Raw genomic sequence first — 24007 nt, forward strand, 5'->3', positions numbered from 1 at the left:
GTCAAAGTCTGGAGATGACAATTTCAGTGAGAGTTCTAGGACAGTCTCAGCAGTTTCCCAGGAAAGAGCATATTAACCAGTCTCGATGTCCACTAAAAAAAATATTTGAGTTCTGATTTCTTCCAGTTCCTGACTTCACCAGCAGAAGTATTCTGTCTCTTTAAAGAGCTACTGTTCCCATTACAAGCAATAGGATCAAGCTGCTGGAGGTCTCCAGCAGCCTGGCTTTAAACCTTATGTGCAAAATTTTCATTTCCAGGAGCAAAACAAAGCTGCAGCCACCTTCCTTTCAGAGACTGAAGACACAATGGTCCTGAAAGAAGACTAACTCCTTAAGCAGCAACCAAAAGCAAGGAAGGAAGGGAATAAAAATAGGGTCAGAAATATGTGAGAAAGAAAGGAATTAGGGAAGATGAGAGCAAGAGCAAAAGTCAGATAAATGGGACGCGAGAACTGACAAAGGAGGGCTGAGACGAATATGGCATGGATGAGTAAACAAAAAGGGAAGCTGACACAGGCACAAGTGACTAATACTGAAAAAACCCGAGACTGCTGGGGAGCATGAAAGAAAATCCTGTGTTGGTGGGCAAAAGTGACTGATGTTCCTAAATCTGACAGAGTTGTGTAAAGAGAAGCTGTACTCCGAATGTATTTATTAGAGACTAAAGGCAATGTCTGGGATGTGGTTTGACTTGAAAAAAGTTAAAAGCATGAGCTGTAATGGATTAAGATTCAAACACAACAGTCTAGAACCTGTCCAGTTGTATTATGCACATAAACAACAGCAGTTATTAAAACAACTGAAAATTGGACGAGGAAGACATTTTCCTTAGACAAACAAAAGAGGCAATCTTTTTAGTTATGCACCTTCGAGCTTCATATTTTCCCTGCTCTGTTACAGATTCAACACACACATAAATAAATGTTTGCCTACTGTTACATAAGGGTAAGATACAGACTATACAGACAAATAAATACACACACTGCAGTTCTCACACAGTAAGCTGCAGGATGAGAAACAGGGCCTTATTCCAGCAACTAAATGACCTGCTTGCTTTCTGAATCTATTACGCAGCTTCAAACCATGCAAGATGTTCAAAACAAAATCAAAACAATTTCCTAAACATATTTGCTTCCTTTATTCTAAAACCAAAAGGGTTTCCACTGACATATATTAAACGAAAAAGCAAAGAAAACATACTCAGTTTTAACCAATGATAAAAACAAGCCAGGCATGATACTAATTTGGGGGAATGCAAATGCATATGCTGTTTCTCTCTGAGTGTTGTAATTTTAAAATCAAACACCTCATTTTACAGCACAGAAAACTCTTTCACAGTCTCTTTAGAGAAATCTGTAAAAGTTATTTTCTCTCTCATCTTTGGTCTAGACTAGATAGAAGTCATTGTAGAATGTGTTGGCCAACATATTCTGACAAATGTACTGAAGAAAAATCTAGCTGACACAAGACATGAAGTCTTTCAAGAAAAAAGCCCAAGCTCCAGTTTAATTAATGCAACACATGCTTAAGGATAATATATACAAGGCAGGAAAGTCTTCTCAAATATGTCAAAATACACTGACTGGTGTCATGATTTTTATTTCAGTTCAGAAGAGGCCTCAATTCTCAGCTTCACAGATAGAAAAACATTAAATAGTTTAAATATTTTTAAAACATTTTTGCAAATTGAAACAAATGGAACATGATGCTTTTAAACATTTTATTGGCATTTATTTGAATAGTCTTCATAGCTAACAGCTCTACTTGCCATGATTAACGCAGCCAATCCAAACATCTCAAAAGTATTTATGCCATACCATATTATCCTATATGCTAAGCATATAAATTATACACACAGCAAAAAAGTCTGAATTTTCTCACAGTAATCATGAGACTCATTTATGATATACATAGCATGAACAGTCCAGTAAATGAGCTGGCATTGTTTCTATTTCCTGATGCAATGAGCTAACCACCATAAACAGAATATGAAGCTTTCCTATTCATGTATTCGCACAACTGGAAATTAGTTTTCATAATGATCACAAACACTTCATGCAAATTACCTTATAAAATTTTCTTGCGTATTTGATGTTACAAATCATTATTCAAAATAACACTTTGCTTATCAGTATATAAATTATCCTAGTAAAAATGTATTTGCAGAAGAAAAAAAAAAAAGCTGAGTGATGGGTCTGCTGGCAAGAACACAGGCTTTTTTCACCTCGTTTAGTCATAACATACTGTTTAGTACATGATCAGTAATAGAATTCAGGCATTCTGTAAGTACAAGTAAAATAAATGTGCATACAACCTCCATGCAGAGGTATTTAAAGGTTCCACAGATTAGTTTAATCTTAACATCTCAATTTCCGGTCAACAGCACTTGAAAATTTCACTTCACTATTTAAATTTGCTGCTTTTAATAAAAGTCAAGAAAGGAAATATTGTAGAAATACCAGAATCAGAGCTGCTTAACCTTACCATGCTTTTCCAGAACATACTGAAGTCAACTAACTACTTCTACAAGGGCAGCACACTGTGCAAAAACATACCCAAGATCACTGCTGAACAGAACAAGGTTTACTCAAATGAGGGCACCTTAGCATGTAAATGGATATTTTGTTGAATGTAAGCTATAAGTGTTTAGGAAAATTTTTCAAAAATAAGTAAAAACCCCCAAATCTTTCCCCCTTACATCTCCTTTCAAAAGCCCATGGTTTACAGACTTAGAAATTGATTAAACATAATTTTTCCCCACAAAAATCTGAAATTGACCATCAGTATATCCCCAGAAGAAAATACCAATAAGAAATCCCTTCCAGTAGCTTAGCTACCTAAAACTTCAGGATTAAAAAAACCAAAGGGAGGAGAAAAAAAAAAAAAAAAAAAAAAAAAGAGCCTTGGAGACATTTCATTTCATCCCTAGTTTTGGGGGAATAGAAAAAGAAATTCATGCAGAAGCAGGGTAGAGATAGATTTATTTCTTATTGAGTTCATCTTATATTTTTCCCAAAGCAGCTAGAACAGAAGAGTAGTTAGAATTGACTGCACCTGTTTTTCTTTTAAAAAAACCAACCAAACAAAAAAACCAGTGACAATTTAGTGATGACAAATGAAGCAAATAGTATCAGATTTGCAAACTTCAGACACCTGGTGGGTGAAGAAAAAAATGCATACTTCACAACTGCAATCAAGGACTATGGCATTCTAATCAAACCTCTTCTAAATTGTGTAATAAGTCAAACAAATTCTATTACTTTTTCTATATTTCGTCTTTAATATAGACCAGAAAGAATGTTTGGGGTGCTGATATGAGAAATGTTCTACTTCCAGTCCAAACTACAGACATGATATCAGAGAAAATTAAACTCAGTTGCTTAGAGACAGTAGCAAGCTGACCAGCGAACAAGAATTCAACCACCTTCATTTTTTCAGATGCTATTGAACAAGCAAGATTAGAGCAATATTTGAAATATTGGGTTAGGAAAAAAACAAAGGAAGGGACGATACTAAAACTAGGAAGAGAAGATAAGGGCAAGACATTAGGACAGCTAAATAAATGTTAAGAATAGTTCTTCCTCACATATGGTAAAAGAACAAAAATGTAAGTTTATTTTGAAAAAAGGGAGACTTGGATTTACCACTTGTTTAGTTCATCTGTCCCCTCCCCAGCCAAACAGGCAGATCAGTAGAATATAAAATCACTAAAAAAAAGTGACTGCTAGCCCTGATAACGCATGAATTGAACTGATCATCAGAATATGCACAGAGTAGTGAGAGTGTCTTATTTCCTTCAGATGATACCTCAACAGCATTTTGTTGAATAGGGGGTTTAATTTCATCTTCTTGTTGCAATGAAATCCTTCTTGCTGAAGTAAATTAAAATAGTTATAACTGGTGAGGGACACAAGAGGGGGAAGGGAAGCCTGCAACATGTCAGCTGGCTGTCAGAGAGGTTGCTAGAAAAAATAAGTGAGCTGCTGATAGATAAAGAGGAAGGAGGAGGGGGAGAAGAAAGGCTGCTGTGGGAAAAAATGTTACTAACTGTCATCAAATTTGCCTGCTTAACTTCTCAAACCCTTAGACAAGCAAATAATCTATTAATATTTAAACATGATTTTCATGTTCTCCTACCTCTGCGGTTTCAGTGAGACCGCTAAAAGTCTATCACTTGAGTAATTCTGTACAGATTATTACACGAAAGAGCAGACTACTCTAGAAAGGAGAGGCTATCCCAAATTTCTTCCTGCTCAGAAAGGCACACAATAAATCAGGAATCATCTCCTGTAAGATGTGATGCAAGTGGAGCTGTGGATCCCATGGACTCAGGGGAGGAATGTAGACCACAGAGGAGAACACAGTTGAAAGGGATAAACGTGTCAATTATGTTGAAATCTGATATTTTGTAAAATAAAACAACTTCAAACAGACTGTTACTTAATCCCATCTTTGGAACGGAATGCAAGCTTCCCCCCTGCCCGGCAACACATGTACTACACCACCCAGTTACTTTACCCTAAAACATCTAAATGCATACAACAGCAGCAAAAATAACTGACGACACTAGGTTAATTTCCTATCCACAATACATTGTAAACATAAGTACCAGACACTTTGTCAATAAGCTTCCAAGAAATCTAGCTGAGTCTTTGCATATGATACTCCAGCAAAAAGAGGCAGCTTCTCTTTTGCTATACTCAATCCAATTTCCCAGTAGCGTGTGATGGGCTAGAAAGCGTACATGCATTAAATTAGCAGCAAGTGTGTAGATCCTGACATTCCTGGAAAATGATTCAGACTTTTGAATAAAAGTGCTTAGAAGGAAAAAAAAAAAAAAAAGAAAAAAAGAATAGAATAGCTTTGAATTAATTTGCCTAAAAAAAGTCTTACTACTACTAGCAGGGCTTTGCTGAGAGAAAGTCTTTGCAGTGTTATAATCTTGTAGCCAACAGAGGCTATTCAAAATGGGCAACACAGCTTAGAAAAGAAGTGAAAGAGACTTTTTATAAAGCCACAAAAGTTACAGCAGTAGAGACACATGGCACTCTTAATGAGCTTTTCAATACTCTTGCTGGTTATAAAACAAAGAAAACTGCAGCCATTTTCTCAGCAGAGAAAAATGCACTGCTTTTATTTAAGCTATATAAACAACTTCTCTTTAGAAACCAAATTGGCATGTTAGTTTTATAGAGATTTTGATAGGAAGGTGATAGGAAGGTTTAACATTAAAAATATCATACGCCGTGATTTCATTGCTCTCTAGTTCCACATTAATATCACAAATGCCATACAAAAATGAGAAAAACAAAGCATTCCCATTTCCACCCTCCACTCCCTCCTCCCAAAACCCCCTTCCTACAGTGAAAAGCAGAAAAAGTACTCATATATGCATATACACACACACACTCAATAAAATGTGCACTATAATTCTTTGCTGTGATTTTCAAAGGTACCGTACAACATCAGTTTCTATTACGCTCAATAAATGCCCACTTCTGGAAAAAAAAAAAAAAATCTGTGCAACTGTTCTCAAATTCCGTAGTAAAAACAGTCTCTTATGGAATTAGTAGCCCAATACAGTGGAAAAACAACAGACATGAAGCATTCCCATCTGGTCCATCTTTGGAATACACAGTATTCCTTGGATTTTGACAGACTCCCTCCACATTCTCCAAGTCCTTGATCAGACCTTGGTATCCTTCATGGCATTACTGGAACAATTTCAGAACGATCAGGTATTTTTGTTAGAAGATGGTGAATAATTTTTAAGTTTTGTACTCTAAGCAAAATAAAAGCTATTATACTTTTTTTTCCTTTTTAAGAAAGATATCCTCACCTGTTGAAAGTGTCGATAGACAGAAGAGCTGCCAGAACCTCCTTTTTCTTTTTTTTACCACTTAAGAAACAAACTGCCCTACTCTCCATAAACGACAGAAGTCTCAGGAGTAAAACAAACCAATGCAACTAAATTTTCCATGGTCCCTTTTCTTTCCCTTCTCATCTTCTATGGATTCCAAAGGATACAAACATGGGGCTAAGATGTGGGAAGCACAAAGCAAGAGGCTTCTCTTCCACAGTTTCTGGTTGCTTTTTCTCCTCAGTCACCTGTAGGTTAATACTGTTGCTACCACTCAAACTCCCTTGATCATAACACACTAATAAGGGAAAAAAGTAATATTCTCCCACACTGGGCTAAGTGCTCACCACATTTACCACAAAGCCCATTTCTGCAGGACAAAGCGAGGGCTAGGACAGATGGAAGGGGTAACGTTAAGGACCAGCTGCAGCTCCTTAATCCTGGATATTCTGTCGGTGTGTCATATCAGACTATGAAACACTGAATTGCCTCCCCAGTATGTAAACTGTAAGCTATACTATAAGTTATCTATAAAGCTGTAAGAACTTCTATTGCAGAGTCTAATCATATTAGTGTTTTTTTAAAAAACATTTTTCTCTTTTGCAAGAGCAAAATGCAACACTATCCAGTATTTAATACTTCCCCTATTTCCCTGCAAGAACTGCATAATCTTAAAATTAAAACATAAAAGAAGATTTACCAGTTCTTACATAGAGCTTTCATATGTCCCTCTTTTACATTTCAAAAATACTTTTTAGTTTCCTGTTCTAAAGTTTAGGTTCACATGATGGACATCTTTTATAAAGCTTTAAATGTAATTTTTAAAAGATGCTTTTAAAAAATATGCTGACATATCACGTACATTTATATAACAGTATTGTTCATTTAATCTCCTGTTTGGTATATTGTCTTAACTGCATTACCTATTCAAAATAATGCAAAGAGCAGATATTTAATAGAAGTGATTTTAAGACCCTATTTTTGCGCATTTATGAAAAGGACTTTTTTTTCCAAAAAAGTGTTTGGGCTACTAATACACAGAGATCAGTGATGTACTTGTGAACTTCTAGGGAAAAACTGCTGCCCAATATAAAACCCAGCACACCTCACATTTGTATTTTTACATTAAAAACAATCCATTGAAATTAAAGATGGGATAAGGAAGCATATTTAGGCATCGTAAAACTAACTTGGGGAGCTGGGAGTAAACTAAGCTACAAAACCTCAATGTGAAAGCAGTACTGAGTTAGTTCTTTGGTTTCTTACATCATATACTTGCTACTTCCTATACAGAAAGAGCTGGGGAAAACAGTTTATTATAACGAAGAAACCAGTAATTCTAACAGAGAAGCACTGGTTTCACTACTGGTTTACTGTCCTTCTTTTCCTCTCTTAAAAATGGCTTTTAAATGCAATATTCAGTTAGCCATATCAGAAAGTTTGCCAAATATCATATGCATAACTGTGTCTCTGCAGCAGCTTGTGTGATATTTGATTTCTAAATAAGATCTTAGCTTTCTTAGGAGTCCAAGTGCTCCATAATAGAATTAAAAACATTATAACTGTTTCCCTAAACCATTATGTGTGAGAAAAGGAATATTTAATTCCCCTTAAAATCAAATGTTTCATTTTTTGTTTATTCTTAACTTCATGTGAGCTACATTACTTCTCATGTAAAGATATCAAATCAACAGTTTACCTATAAGCAGAAAAAAAAAAGAAAATCAAACGTATCTAATTTAAGCTATAGATTAACAGCTTAAATGTTGAAATATTATGCTGATGATAGGTGAACAGATTTGATTATAACACCTCAAGCATTGAAGTCCAAATTATTGTACCAAGAGGAGCTATCACAAGTACACAGGATTTGATACACCCCCACACCTTGCTTCAAAAATTAGCAATGCTAGAAGTAATTCTTAGTTACAAAAGTACTTTTAGGACAATGGCAGCTATTCCCAAGCGGCTTCAGTAACTGACAAGCAGGAATCCTTTTGTGTTTGACTGCAGTCACCAAGCAGTGACTAATAGTGACTTAATAGTGTTATTTTTAGGACTGTAAGCTATGTTGTTTGAAATATATGTATGTATCTTACAGATCTAGTAATTTTCAACTTCTACAGATATAAAGGAGTTTAGAATGCCTGTTTGCCAAACTACACCTCGTATGAGGCAGGACCACAGCATCTACTTGAGTTTACTTTGATCATCCTTTCCCTCTCATACTCCCTGGACCTTAATTCTCTCTGCTCCAGAGAGATTACAGGTCACATAGTTTTGTTTTGCAATGTCCAAAGCAAGAGGATCTCTTGACGACTCACTGTTCTATTAAACGCACCTTACAATTTCTCAAGTTTCCTAAGATATCTTGAAATGCCCTCCTTTCTTCAGGAAACATAAATTTCAGCAGATATCAGATGAATGCATGACAACCATCTAACCAGCCTGCAGATTTAGGAATCCACATGTAGGCTGAGAAGATGCCTGCTCACACACACACACACACACATAGCAGTTTAAATGATGCTAAAGAAATTACTAGAGCAGCATTGATATAGCGCTCATTTGCCTGTTTCACTAGGTGGTACCAAAGCTTGGTAAATACCTTAAATACAAGTGGCAACATTTGCGGTACCGCTTATTTACTCAGCTAGCAGACACCGTAAGAACCAAGGATGCGTTAACATTCACACAGAACATCCCTACTGCCAGGGAGCAGAGCGATGGATTTGCTTGCCTCGGTGACTCAGAGCTAAGATGCAGAAGAGCTCAGCGATTTTATCATGAAATTCTGCAGTGACTATCCACAGTTTTAGGCTCAGGCGCAAACTCCGCAAAAGATACCTTTATTCGAAAGAACTTATATAAGCTAATGCCCGATTCCTGTTTTCGGTTTCCAGGAAAGATTTGGGATGGTAACGTTACATATCATACTTGTTCTTGTTTGTGTTTTGGGAGCACAGGTCAAGATCAAAAGAGAAACTAATGGTAAGATTGAATCATGTCCCTATATCCACTTAACTTGGAAACATTAAGCAAAAGTTTAAAAGAACGCTATTCTGATATTAAAATGTATTATTTCCTCTATTTTTTAGGCTACCAGCTACTTCTTTAAGTCACTGCTGTCGACTGAATTCTGCATTACTAGTCAGATCTACATTCCTGTTTGTTTACCACCATAGACACTTCTTTTTTGCTACTCAGAGCACAAAGTGATAGGGAAGCCTACACATATCTTTCAGCTGTGTTTCTCTAGAGATCTATCCTGACAGTGATGGCTGATCTTACAAGGGGTGAAGCAAGCTGTAGCTGACTTAGAAGCTCTATAAAAGGTCAATAAATAAATGAATTAAAACATAAGCACCCCACAGTCACTGCAATAAATACTTAAGGAGCAAGTTCATCAGCTCTCCTGTGATTTTTGAGGAATCAGCCACTAGATGGCAGAAAAATGCAGTTTAATTTTCTCATCATTATGAAGAATTCACCCAACAGATCTCTTGCATCTCAGATAATAGGTAATACGGTCTGTCAAGCAATGTCAGATCAAAGATGACAGTAAAGCTGATTATCTTTCTTGCCTCATATATGTGCTACCTCGACTTTTTCTCCTCTGCTGTAAAACCTGAAGAGCGTTTAAATGTTTGAAAACTCAAGCGTTAAAACAACTAAACCGTGCTCCTGGTTTCATTATTCTGGAAAGTACACCATTACAGGAGTAGGGCCAATCTTATGAAAGATGTTCTGTTATCACACTATCACTCCATTTAATATTAAAAGCATAGAATATATGGAGAAGTTACTTCAAGATTTAGGAATATAATGGCTGCATTTCCACCCAAGAATTATGCAAACAATATTGGGTGGTGGGAAAACTGAAGCAGGAAGCGTACAGAGTCCAGGGAGTTTGACAGGAAATAAAATGAGAGAAGCAAAATTCTGAATTTTCACAGAAAACCCTCAATTTAAAATATATTATTTTAACAGCAAAAATGGCAGGGTTTGTTTTAACAAAATTATATGCACATCTTGAAATTTCATACATTTGCATTAACATTATTTTTGCAAAAAAATTACACTGCAATAGTGTAATAGCTTTTTTCATTCCTATGGCCTTTTCTATGTGTGCAATATGATCATTGTAGCAACAAACAGAAAACCTACATAAACCAAATTGTTTTACAGTGATTCACTCAGCTCCCTCATACAGATCTTACATGTATTATATTTACCATAGTTAACCTTAGATTACCATCCATTGTCCTTTCACATAACTACAAGCGGCAGTAATAAAATTCTAGCTTAAATTGATATCAAAAGGATTTTTGCTGAGACCCTATCTGCAAGCTCTTAACAAGAATTTACTTTTTCAGATGGCACTACCATAGCAAAAGGGTCTCAGACTACAAGGCTTGGGTAGGAGAGCAAGCCCTCTTTACTGCACTGAAGGCAACTCTAACATTGTGGAAAGTATATGTGGCAATATAATCACTGGCTTTCCTCCCCCCCCCATTGTTGAAAAACACAAAACCAGAAAAGATTGAGGAAGGATGCAAAGTGTGTTTTGTCTTGAGTAAAATAAATTACATTGAAAAAACACTGAGTTAGAATTTTCAAAGCTTCTTTGGAAGTTACAGAATTGTTATGGAGCAAATCAGCCATTGAACTGGGAAGAAACATGTCTAAGTAGAACATCTGATGCATACACTGAATAAATCTGACAGAATAAAGCTGAAATTCCTTTTGAACTCCACCTAAACGCTGTTCAAAAGAGCACTTTCAACACTATTGCCATAGGAGGAGTTTGCTGTAAAAATACTTGGTTTAATACTACATTATAATTCATGCAGTTAATAAAAACTAAAACAAACACATAAAAAAAGTTTTGTGCATATTTTCAGGTGAAATTAAATTTTTAGCTGTCAAGATTATCCTGCATGATGATGGCTCAAAACTGGGCTGAACTTCAGCATCACTTGAAATAAGAAAATGTTAATGAAACAACTGAGTACTAAAACAAAGTTTCATGATTAATGTGCTTAACAGGTTACTGCTTGGTACTTAAATATTAAGTGAAAACATGCTTTCTAAGAAGTCCAGATAAGTTACTTACTGAAGTAAAAGCCAGAAGTTCCTCTTCAGTTAATTTGTGTACTGGATTGTTCTTTTGGAAGTCTATACTGTAAAGAAAAAAAAAAAAAACAATGCTGATTTAATCTTTAGAATACCACTATGCAGAACATGTTTTTCAAACTTGCAGAAATCTAAGGGACATTCTAGAAAACTGTTACAATGACAAATGGAAGTCTGGTATGTGCAGAAGAAGGCCTAGACCTAGAAGCAGTCACAGAACAACAGAACCACTTAGGGGACCAAGATATTTTAGCAGTGCCTTTCCAAGAACATTCTAAATTGAAATGTCTTACTCCGTTTAAGCTTATGGGAATAACAACTTCATAAATCCTAAACAGTTTTAAATCCATTCTCTGTTTTTACAGAGGTCTGTTTTCATTTAAAATCTATGACTAATTGAACACAGATTCTGCAAAGCAAAAAACCACTAACGCTTAAAAAGTGCTGAAGGGTAATCTCAAACACCCTCTTTCTAGTCACTCAAGGAAAATGACCACAAGGGCCCAGCTCTCACTAACCAGCATTACCACTAGCTTGTGGTACACAAAGAGGAAAAACCAGAAGAATACAGAGAGTTGAGAATTAACACTATTTTATTCACAGTTGGACATGTTTACAGAGATGATAAAGAAATCGGGCTTACAACTCTGCATGGGTGGATGTTCTCCTTAGACAACAGTCCACCAACATTTACAAATATACTGCAAGATATACCTCCAAGTGGCACAAGGAGCAACAAGGCTATAATTCAAGCTCCCTGTGAAAGCAAAACATATGAAGTGAAAATATATCCTAAATCATATCACAGAGTATGTATCATCACCAAACCTATATAATGGCTATAAACATAAGCTTAAATTCATCACACCATTCCTTAAACTTTGCAGCAGTCTTCATATTATAGCTTAAAATTGAAAAGATAGTATACTAAGTGTGATGATAGGTCACAGATTGAAATTATGCTCCCTACTTCACATACCTTGCTTTGGAGACAAGACTTTGCCCCAGTCTAACTTTTTTCTTGCTATTTTGTTAATTCTTCTTTGTACATATGATACAATTACCATTGCAGAAATAACAGTCAATACTTTGATTAAAACCTTGTTACTAGCCACAAGGACAAGGTACAGAATAGTGCTGCCTGTTGAAATCTCAATTATCTTTGAAAGGTCATGGCAATCAAGAGAGGTTCCTGAGGACTGACAGAAAGCAAATGTCACTCCTATCTTCAGCAAGAGCAAGGATGATCCAGGTTAGCCTCACCTCAATCCTTGGAAAGGCTATGAAGTAAATCCTTCTTGAAGCTATTTCCTAACACAGTGGTCGGTACAGATTCACCCAAGGGAAGTCATGCTTGACCAACTTGATAACCTCCTATGATGAAATGACTGGCTTGGTAGATTCAGGGACAACAGTGGACAGTGTCTACCTGGACTTCAGTAAGGCTTTCAGCACTGTCTCCCATAAGATCCTCATAAAGAAGCTGATGAGCAGAAAGTGAGGTGGACTGAAAACTGGCTGAACGGGTGGGCCCAGAGGCTTGTGATCAGCAGTAAAAAGTCCAGTTGGAAGTCAGTAACTACTGGTATATCCCAGGGATCAATACTGAGCCCAATACTGTTCAATACTGTTATTAGAATCTGGGTGATGGAGCAGAGCATACCTTCAGCAGGTTTGCTGATGGCACAAAGCTTGGAGGAGCAGCTGATATACCAGCAGGTTGCGCTGCCATCCAAAGAGATCTCAACAAGGTGGAGAAACAGGCTGACAGGAACCTCATGCAGTTCTGCAAAGGGAAACGCCAAATCCTGACCTTGCTTGAACAGGAGGTTGGACAAGACAATATCCAGCAGTCCATTCCAACCTCAAACTATCTGTGATACGAAGGACAAGAAGGTGACAGAATAGTCTGTATGCATTTAGGTAGAAGAAATCATGCCTGATTAACGAGACAGCCTTCCATGATGAGATTACTAGATTGGTGGACTTTATCTTGACTTTGGAAAGGTGCTTGACATGGTCTTCCATAACTTCCTCATAGACAAACTGATGAAATATGGACTAGATAAATGCACAGTGGTGGACTGAAAACTAGATGAACTGCCAGTCTCAAAGGATTATGACGAGCAGCATAAAGTCCAGCCGGAGGCCAGTGACTAGTGGTATATCCCAGGGATCAAATAATGTTTAATATCTTCATTAACGACCTCGATGATTGGACATGATACAAAGTTCTGCACCTGGGGAGGAACAGCCCCATGTACGAGTACAGGCTGGGGGCAGACCATCCAGTAATGAGCTTGGCACAAAAGGAAATAGGGGTCTTGGTGAAAACCAAGGTGAACATGAGCCAGCAATGTGCCCTTACAGCAAAGTCATCCAAAGCCTCCTGGGCCGCATTAGGAAGAGCGCTGCCAGCAGGTCAAGGGAGGTGATCCTTCCCCTCTACTCAGCACTGGTGAGACCACACTTGGAGTGCTGTCACCAGCTCTGGGCTCCTCAGTTCAAGAGAGATGTAGACATACTACAGCAAGCCCAGCAAAGGGCCACAAAGATGGTTAAGATAGGTGAGCATCTGACATACGAGGAGAGGGTGAGAGAGCTGAGATGGTTTAACCTGGAGAAAAGGCGGCTCAGGAGGATCTTATCAATGTGTAAAAATACCCGATGGCAGGGAGTAGACAAGACGGAACCAGACTTTTCTCAGTGGTGCCCAATGAAGGACAAGAAACAATGGATTTCAGTTTGTGCCCAGAAAATTCCACTTAAAAAAGTAAGCAAAACCTTCATTAATGTGAGGGTGGTAAAGCACAGGAAGGGGTTACCCAGAGAGGTTGTGTGTGGTGTCTCCATCCTTGGAGATATTCAAGGTCCAACTGGACATGGCCATAAACAACCTGCTCCAGTTGATGGTTTCAAGCAAGGAAGTTGGACTAGATGATCTCTAGAGGTCCCTTCCAACCTCAACAATTTCATTAATTTTTCATTTAACAATACTCACAGTTTACATTTTTCAGGCTTATGTTTTGTTAACAAAAGGAAGAACAGGGTCTGTTTCTTACTGAAAGCTGACTTTTTTTTTTTACATTGTACTTAAAAATTTCTCTCTACATTGTGCACGTTATCAAGTATCACAACACTGATTTCTCTTGCCATCCTATTCTGACTACCTCACATAGAATACAGAAAGATTTGTTGTTTTTCTTTTTGCAAAGTGATTGAATATCCCAAATGAAGCAAGAACCTCTTTTTCAGTAGAGAACCTTCCTCTGTCTTCTAGTGCTTATAGCCTAAAACGGTCAAGATAGAAAAGGTAAAATACATTGATTTTCTTTTGGTAAATTCTACCAAGGTGTAGCAAGAATGCATTTTGAAACTTTTTTATACCATATTGCTTTTTACTTTCAAGTTACCCCCCCATCACTTGTTTATCTACCAGCTGTGAAAAAAGGCCAGAGTGCCTAATGTGTTTTGTTTTTTCCCTAAAGAAAAGACACAATAAAGTATTAATACACAATAAAAGAATTCTAAGAGTAAGCAGCAAAGCACTCAAGATAAAAAGAAAAATTGATGCCATTCAAGCACTCTTATCTCTTTATCTTTGCATGCCCACAAAAAGAAATAGAATTATCTGTGTAGCAGACTGCCAAGCCTCCTTCCTCATGGCACGGGTCTCTTCCACATTCCACACCATTACATGGAGGAATGGGGCGGGGCGGGGGGATGACAGACAGATGGACAAAAAAAATATCCCAACACACAGGAAGGGAAAGTTCTCTCCAGAGAGCACTGCTTCAGCATTTCTAAAACAGCCATTCTTTAGGAACCACCAATATTCATCAAACTAGAGCAGCCTAGGAGTGAGTAGAGATGAAACATTCAGGAAATTAAGGGATGAGTTTGAAAAAAATTCTACTCTGCAACGATGACAACACACAACTGCAAAACCCCACTGAAGTGAACAAAACCATCAGTGTGTGCAATGAATTTTTTAAATTTTTAAATTATTTTTTTCTTTTTTAAAAACAGCTATCACAGAAAGTAAGTGGCACATGGGAGCCGCTCTCTGAATTTATTAAAATGGTAACATCTAAAATTGTTATATAAGCTATATAATAAAAAAATCTAAAAGCATACCAGATTTAGAGTTGATAATTATTCACAGCAACATAAGCCAAAAGAATAAATGTACATATTTTTTAAAACTATTGATTTACATGCAAGTGCAAACATCTGTGTGAACTGACATAAACATAAGTAGGTTGCGCAAACCTGAACTGAAATTATATACCTGCAGTTCTTTAAGGTTCAAGGTTTCATGAAAAGTGTTTTTTCACCTCTTTGATAACAATAATCCCCTGACTAATCAACCAACTAGTTTTATCCTGTAACAACACAGGCAAATTATCCTGTAATTTATCCAAATTTATCCTGTAACAACAATCAAATTGGGTGGGTGGGTGCGTGGCAGCAGGGCATTACTAACTAGATTTTTTTTTTTTTTTTCTTCAATATTTACACATTATTGTAGGGAAGAACTTGACCAGAGTAGCTGAAAGGCAACAGTTTCTACAGTGGAAGAAAGATTGAGAGATCTTCCAACTCTTCTTCCTGCTCTACAAACAAATGTTTATCCAGTCTATTCCTAAAGACCTTCCACAATGGAGATTCCACACATGCTTCATACCATTGATGTTCATGGTTCATACTACCATCAGCTCGAGTAAGCTGTATGAGCATGGCCACAAGGAAATACCAACTATGCTTTTGGTTTAGTATTGATAAGAAAAGGCTTTGTAAAAGCAAGTAAAGACCTTGATATCACCTTTTATTCTTGTTATGTTCAGTGAAGTTGGACTCTGGCAATAAGGAAAGCTAACTATTATTCCTCCTTCCTGATTTAACTTGCACCATTTTGAATTCTGGTGAAGAGATCAGTTTAAAAAAAAAAAAAAAAAGTAAAGTTTATTAACTATTACAGTAATGCATTTTCACCGATCTTCCCACAGAAAAGAAACGATGTTATTGGTGGGCTTTTTTAAAGTTTTAGACAACACTGCTAGGAAACAGTTCTATCATATATATCACTGTTTTTTTCCTTCCTTGAAAAAATCTTTCATGAAAACAGGAAAGTAATAAAGAATTTCTCTGCTTCAGTTACTTCTTCCCTCATCCAATGTCAGCTGCTAGCAGAAATACTTATAGTCAGCTTGAGGTAGCCAACTAAAGTCACTAAACACTAATACAAATGTGACTTCAGGTGAAAAATAACAAGTTTCTCTATCCATGGGGAAAAAAAAAAAGGGAAAAAAGGCAGCAAGAAAACTTCAAATATTATAACAAGAACATCACAGCAGCTAGGCAACCAGAATATTAAGTGACATGACCAAAGCTTTTGAAAAGCATAGGTAAACCAAGGGACAGTTAAATTTTGACAAAATTGGACCTTATTTTTCAACATCCCAGAGATAAATTGATTCAAACAGAAAGGATTAATCCTCTCCTTATTCTAGACAGAATTTTGTCACAGCTTTTTGAAGCATATAGATGTAGTTCTTCCAGATCAAAGCAGTACTAAAATAGGTCTCTAATTTCCATTTCTGCCACATCCATGTACAATGCTTTAAGACACATAAGTACAGCAATACAAATGTTGAAAGATAAGAGAAAAATGAAATTGGTTTAATGATTTTTCCATACTGAATCAAATAAAATTTAAAGCTATATTTAAATCTGAATCTAAGTAGAATTGTAGCTTGCTTTTAAGCATTTTTTAATGACTGTGTTAGCTTTTATCAGAGTACTTTATAAACATTTTACTTCTGTGCCCTGTATTTGTTCTGATTTCAAGGACAGGTTAAGCAGTTCACCCCAGAGAATTTCAGGAGCTGAAATCAGAGCAGAATTTAGGATCTGTTGCTGTAGGATCTATGATCAGGCATCTTTTCACCACATCATTCAGCTTTGCAAGGTATTTTCTGTCCATTCTTGAATCCCGTCTTAGGAAGTTGAAATAGAAGAAGGAAAGAAAAGGAAGAGAAATAGATATTCTTTAGACAGATAAAACAGAACTTTAGAGTAAGAGCTACTCTGTGGCAGAAAAAAAAGTATCTTCTAGTAAATCAGCAAAAGCTAATTGCCAATACCTTACAACTTAAAACCAGTTCTTTAATCTGATTAATCAGATCTACTTTGGCAGCCTAATGGATAAGGTATCCAGTTGAACTAACTAGTTATATAGTTTGGCACTTAATTAGCTATAATCTTTGTAACAGTGGAATTAATAGCAATAATTCCAAAGTATCCCTTTTTGGATTAAGACTAAATATTTCTGTTTCAAGAACTGTTTTAGAAAGTTGACAAATGTTAAAGAACATTGTTAAAAGCTATTAAAAATAAAAGTGTTCTTCAAATAGCTGAAGTTGTATTAAAATACAGAGTATAGAAAGGATCAAAAACTTTGGAATATTAAATAATAATAATAATAATAATGAAATATCTCTAAAAATACAATTAAGGAGTCCAAAAAGTGTTTAAGGAGTAACTAACCAAGGGAGTCAAAATCAGTGCTAAATCCTTCTTCCAATACAGCGAATTACAGGACAGAAGAATCTTTCTGAAATGAAAAAAGCTGCAAAAGAGGTTACACACTAAGAAGCTGGATGCTAAGAAATTAACAGGACAAAACAGTATTCAGAAAAAAAAAGTTTAAAGTGAGTTTTGGGATGAAATAGCTGAGACACTAAAAGCAGTGTGTAAGTCATCATTTAAAACTTCCTCAGTGCCTAAAGGTAAGAGAGCGGCAAAATTGATGCTACTCATCAGTGTAACTACTGGCTTGTAAGGATAATACCTGCTGCAGGTAAGGAGAGACTATATAATGAACAGAAGGACTAGAGACACCTGGACAAATATAATGCGTACGGTAAGAGTCAGCCAGTCTATTGGAAAAAAAATTCCTGTATTACAAACCCATTGGGGGCTTTTGGAAAGTTTAACCAGTGTGAGGATATACATAAGCTGGCTGATGAAATCAACTTGGATCTCTCTAAGATTTTTTTGAAAAGTCCCTCACCAAGAAGGACTTTCAAATAAACTGAGCATTCATGAGATAAGAGGAAATGTCTTGGCAAAGGTCAGTAGCTGATTAAGAGATAGGAAATGGTATGAGACAAATTGTCAGCCATCCCAATAGAGAAGGTCACCATTGTAATCCTGCATAGGTTTTGTGCTGTGCTCCGTGTGCTGTACTATTAAAAAAATAAACTGGAACAGGAGAATAGTGAGGTCAGAAAACTTGCACATGATATAACATTCTTTGAAGTAAGGATGTGACTAGACAAGAAGGAGCTACAGAAAAACCTTACATGATAGAGCAAAAGGGTAATAAAATCAAAATGCCAAGCAATGCACAACAGGAAACACAGTCCCAGCTTCACAAAAAATGATAGGGTCTGATCTGACCATTTCTATTCAGGAGCAACTCTTTAGCACTGCAGCTGCATGGAAACATTAGCTCAGTACTAGGCAGCTGTTAAAAAGGCAAATCAAAGTGTGAGTAATTAATTAAGAAAGTAGAATAACATATGAGTGTAAAATATAAAGTATACAAATCAATAACAAAGCCTACACAAAATATGACATAAAGCCTTTGACCACCCATGAATAGTATATTCTCTTCTGGACCTTTCATTTCAAAAGCAGTAATTCAGTATTGGAAAAAATTCAGAAACAGACAGCTAGAATGATTGTTGTTTTATGATGATGAATAATGATGTTTTATGCCTTATAAGCATGTAACAACTTATATAAAAGGAATCTCTGATTAGGCTAGGACTAACCAAAGAGTGACATTGCAGAAGTTTTCAAAATTGTTAGGAAATAAGACAGTTAAGTCACTAAATGAAGCTACTGGCAACCAAAACTACCTGGAGGAGGTTATTTTGAACAGCAGACACAAAATATGTAGACAGACACATTTGCCAAAGGATGCTACCGATGCAAGAAATTTACATGGGCTCAGCGGAAGACGACAAATGTCTGAGAGATCCATTGAGGGCTACCATGCAAACAAGCCAGATTAGGCTCAGGAAATCACTGTTTAGAGGCTGGGAAAGTATTAGGGAGAAGAGAACAACACATGCTTGCGCTGTTATTATTCACCCTTAGGTATCTTCTCACAGCCACTGTTGAAGACAGAGTATAAAGTTAGATGAATGAAGACAACAGCTGAGTTTTTGTTTGGTTATGTTTCCTGAAACATTACCTCACTGCAAGTGCAGACAATACAAATTCCTCAGGTAACTACTTAAAACTACAGTTAACTAGCATGAGATAGATGATGAAGAACAGATAGGTCAGACTTTCCACGTACGCATTTTTATGAGTATTTTCTGTATTTCTATGCAGTTTTCCCAGCTGTGTTAATTTTCTGAATGAGAAAGAGCCAAACCCAATAAATTGATCACTGTACAAGCGTTTTCAAAGTTTCACAAAGGTATTTCAAGTGACTAATGTTTTTTATGTGAGCATTCTGAACAGCAAGACAGGAAGTTCATTTCCCCAGTGGAATCTCTTCACACAGCTGTATGTACTGGTGCACAGCAATACCTTTTGTAGCAATGATTTTAAACGGCCATAAACTGAGCATGGTGAGATCACTATACTGTCTGGCACCTGTAATTGGTTTGTTTCAAAAAAAAAAAAAAAAAAAAAATTTACACTTACATGACGTGTTTGTGAAGATGGGCCAGAGTGCCAAAAAGCATTTAACAGAAAAACCTTCATCACCTTTAATGCTGTCCAAGATTTTATTTCGTAGCTTTTACTTTCATAGGACAACACGTGTAAGCTTTGGCCTTTCACAGTCAGTTTAACATAACCGTTTCCATCTCAATGGCTTGGAAGAGACAATGCTCTCTCTTATAAGAGCAAATGAAAACAATTGTTTCCCTGCCATTGCCTTGTACTTCTGATACAAGCTATATAGCATGACCTTGCTATAAAGTGCAAAGAAAGCTGCAAGCATCTCTCTCTCTCTCAATAAGCACATGATCCATCTTACCTAACTTTAACCATGTAAAATTCAGTTCTTTCATCTAGCTGTCTATGCTTCCTTCAGAGTCCATGCAAAAATACAGATAAATGTAGGGAATGATTGAATCCATTGTAAAATAAGTGCCTGTAGTGAAATGAATCACACTCTGAAGGTGCCGATTTCTCCATTGAGTAGAGAATCAGCCAGCTAGTATTAGATTCTCAAATTTCAAGTAGCTACATGTTTTCCTGTTTCACCTACCTAAGTTTCCCATGATGTTTTCATTGCCAACATGTATATTGGGATTTTTTTCCTAATTACTCAATTGATTTAAAAGCTCACATTTGGTAATTCTGTTAAAAATCCTTTAGTCCTAATGCTATTTAGTGCTTATGCAGCTGTTTCGAGTATGCTTCTACAGCTCACTGTGTAAACTGTAGAATATATTACTATCCAGTGTATTACTGTATAGTAAAAGTTGGGCTTCCTGATGCTTTACTTACCAGCTGAAGGCTGGTGCATAGTCTTTGACTGAGCTGGGGTACCTCCAGTATAACGCACTATTTTGACCTGATTTGATCCTTGAGAGACAGCAAAGGATTAAGAAGTAACCAGCCATTGGACATCTCTCTTAGCTTTCTTAGAATTTTTTATAGCCGTATCTAATTTCTAAAAGCTTTCTCCTGTTAAAAAATGGTGAATCAAGTGATGAGAAGGGATTTTCTTCCCACGCTGCTGACACATAGCTGCTGTTGTCTATTCTAACAGCAATCTAATTTGGGCTCTTTCTGAGTGACAAGGGAAACATACTCCCCTCTCAGTTTCTCAGCATTTTGGCATCTATACTATATTAACACATTAAATCATACATTGGCCCATTCTTGGTTTTTTAATATTTTTATTTTACATTATTTTTGAATTGGAACTTTAATATTTTTTTTCCATCAGCCTCTGGAAGTTTGGTTTGAGGCTCTATACAAAGTTTTGGTCATAGTCTTAAGGCTTGACTATATAAAAAATTTTATATCATCATGACTAGTTATTTTCATATGAAATATCAAAAAAGTCCTAGCCAAGTGATGCTTCTGCACTCCTAGGAGTTTCTTTTAATATTTCCTATAGGTTTCATTACTCCTGCAATGAGATGATCTGAAGACACCTCTAGACACTTTCTTCCTATACAGATAATACAAAATCTGGATACAATGGAATAGAAAACCTTTGTGTAAGCAAGGCAGACTGAGATGTTTTCCCCCCTCTATTCTTTGTCTTAGCTACAATTTCATTATCATAAGAGGCAAATGTTTTCTTTTAGATTTAGTTCCACAGACTGTTCAGTATTTGGAAGAAAAGGAATTTGCAGAGAAGAAATAGAATAGCCAAACACTTTAAAGGAAACTGCCTCAAATTACAGATGCCACAGAGAACTGCCTGGGTACAGTTTACATTGCTATTTTTTTATATAAATGGATTACTGAAAAATAATTTGTTCTTTCCTCACATCAGTGTAACAGAGCGGTTTAAAAAAATACCTAATTGATTCAGGCTCATGCATGTTTTTACAAGCTGGCTTAAGCATACTGCATGAGATGTTGCTTGGGTTTTTGTAAAGACAGCTGGTATGAGATATTTCAACACTTCAAAAAGTATTTTATATCCTTTCAAAATGTTATTGGGGAGGAGGAGATGAAAGTGTTTGTACTGATACTGTAATAGCCATTTGTTTAGCCATTTGATCATTGTAACCTACTTGAAAGGAAACTTACCTCACAGCAGGAAACATTATGTGTATTCAGGTAATTCCACAGGATCCTATGTAATTGTAATTACGTGTTTTCTGAAAGTTGTAACAATTTTCAGTTTGTTCTGCTATCCACAAACATTTCTGCATGCTGCTGATTTTGAGCTAACATTATTTAGCTACAAAAATCTCAGTTGAATTAAGGGGCATTTCTGTGACATTTGCTCTAAAACAAATACTAGCAAGCACAGTGAAATTTATAGGAAGAAATTTGCTCACATTTACTCTTTTCCTTTACCTGCAGGCTGCCTTTCTTCAACAAATCAGGTCAGTATCTAAAAGTTTATTTAGATTAGAAAAAACATCCACTGCTGACAATGGCCGTCAACAGATACCATTAAGGTGGTGCTAGACCTAAAACAAAGTCTAGTTAGAACTGCTTTGGAAACTTAAACGAATTCTAAAGCCAACTTATTAATTATGAAATGAGGTATTTACTCTACAGAACTGAAGTCCTCAAGCATGAAAGAAAAGCAAAGAATTTCCTATAGTTAAGGTTTGAGAAGTATGTCTTGCTTAAAAGCCAACGCTAAATGCTTTAACATTTATATGCTTCCTTGCAAATTGATACGCCAATAGCTGGTATGGATATCCAGGGTACAGCCAGTAATCCAAGCCTAAACTCCACTCAGTCACAAGGGTTGTACCCTAAATCCCCTCAGAAGAACAATTCTCAAAGCTGGCATTCTACTAACATTTCTGCAACATGGCTGGATATCAAATCTTGTCTCCATCTCTGACTGAAATATTTTCAGTTGTTTAACATTATCCCACCCACTGAATGGCAGTCACCATTGCAACCGAGCAACACTGAATTTTTTTTTTTGTTGGTTGTTTTCAGTTTCTTAAATGAGCCTCTTGCCTTGAGTCCTGCCAAACTCACGTACCACTTGGATTATAATGTACACACACAGATGGCAGTCAAGATGGTTTCTAGCCAGTATTCAGAGAATGACAGTGGTGGTTTCAAAGTGACATACTGTGGTCAGAAACTTACTGCACAGCCAGCCAATGTAAAATTCAAATTCTACCCTTTTCATTTGAGGGCGTGGGGCGGGGGGGGCAGGCAGGGGAGGAGAAGAGAAAGGCAAATTAAAATTTCCTGCAGAAAGGTGGAGGCAGGAGGGATGATATAATGAGTATAAGACAATACTGTGTTAAAAAAAAAAAAAGTGATGTGCATGTGAAAAAGCTTCTCAGAAAGGGGAAGGCTTTGCCTTGACTTGAGTCAGTGACAGGGCCAAGAATATATGTCAACCCACTGTTCACTCCACTCCTTTGTTCTCAAAATGGATCTAGATGTGGCCTTGAAAAGAAAAGATCATCAAGATTTGGGGAATAAAGAAAATATGAAGCCATAGTACATACTGCTCTCATGAATTCCTGATTACAGTGGATGGGCTGAATGGTTAAAGGGCATAGCTGAAACCACAGACATGCAGCTTCACATTTGACTTGAACTATATAGCCAAGCAAGCATCTGGCTCTTCAACAAGTTGCAGTCTGAGAAATGGGCATATGAAAGGAAACAATCTTGTCTCCACTAATGACTTCCACTGCACTTTATGGGACAAGAAGGGGAAAAAAATAACTGAAAATTTTGGCAAGGGGGGAGAGAAACATTATAACGTGTGCTACAAAACAACCCAAAAGCCCCACACCACAAAGATACTACTGCCAAATGTTGGGTTGTTAGCTTATGCCATTGTCTCAACTAGCCTTTTGTTGGCCTGTTATTGCTGTCACCCAATCACAAAGATAGATCTTATAACATCCATGTGCCCCCGCAGAGGAAACACCAGTCTGAGACTTGGGAACTAGGATTCACTCATTGTTCGGCTCCTGGCCTTCTTCTGGCTTGGGCAAGATATTTCAGCAGAACTGCAAATTCCATCATTTTGGAAGTCACAGATCAGAAAAGTGCTTTAAGAGGTACGAATGATGAATGCTGTATCAAAGATCACCATTTTTACTTCGACACACTAATACTTCTGAAACAAATCACACAAAAAATTGTGTGATAACTGTCATCAGCTAAATGACCAGTACGTCATAGAAAAAGTATTTCTCTATTAAAAAATGAGGATATTCATTAGCAGATAGCTTATTATCCTCGAATCTCAAGCTGCTTTTTGCTCTTCTGTGCCATTTCCAAAACCCACGTAGCATATC

The 24007-nt window shown here is 36.7% G+C and overlaps 1 protein-coding gene across 2 annotated transcripts in view; it reads right to left on the bottom strand.

Moving 5' to 3' along the window:
• The window catches only part of TTC27 (tetratricopeptide repeat domain 27), a 130709-nt gene that overhangs the window by 74770 nt on the left and 31932 nt on the right, over positions 1–24007 (bottom strand). For both annotated transcript variants that reach the window (XM_087777218.1, XM_087777219.1), the window contains one exon: positions 10978–11044. In XM_087777218.1, coding sequence (XP_087633344.1) covers positions 10978–11044 — 67 coding nt within the window. The remainder of the gene's footprint in view (positions 1–10977; positions 11045–24007) is intronic.

The sequence above is a fragment of the Nipponia nippon genome, unplaced genomic scaffold (assembly GCF_047370975.1).
Source record: "Nipponia nippon isolate SJK-2023a ecotype South Korea unplaced genomic scaffold, ASM4737097v1 scaffold_4, whole genome shotgun sequence".
NCBI lineage: Eukaryota > Metazoa > Chordata > Aves > Pelecaniformes > Threskiornithidae > Nipponia > Nipponia nippon.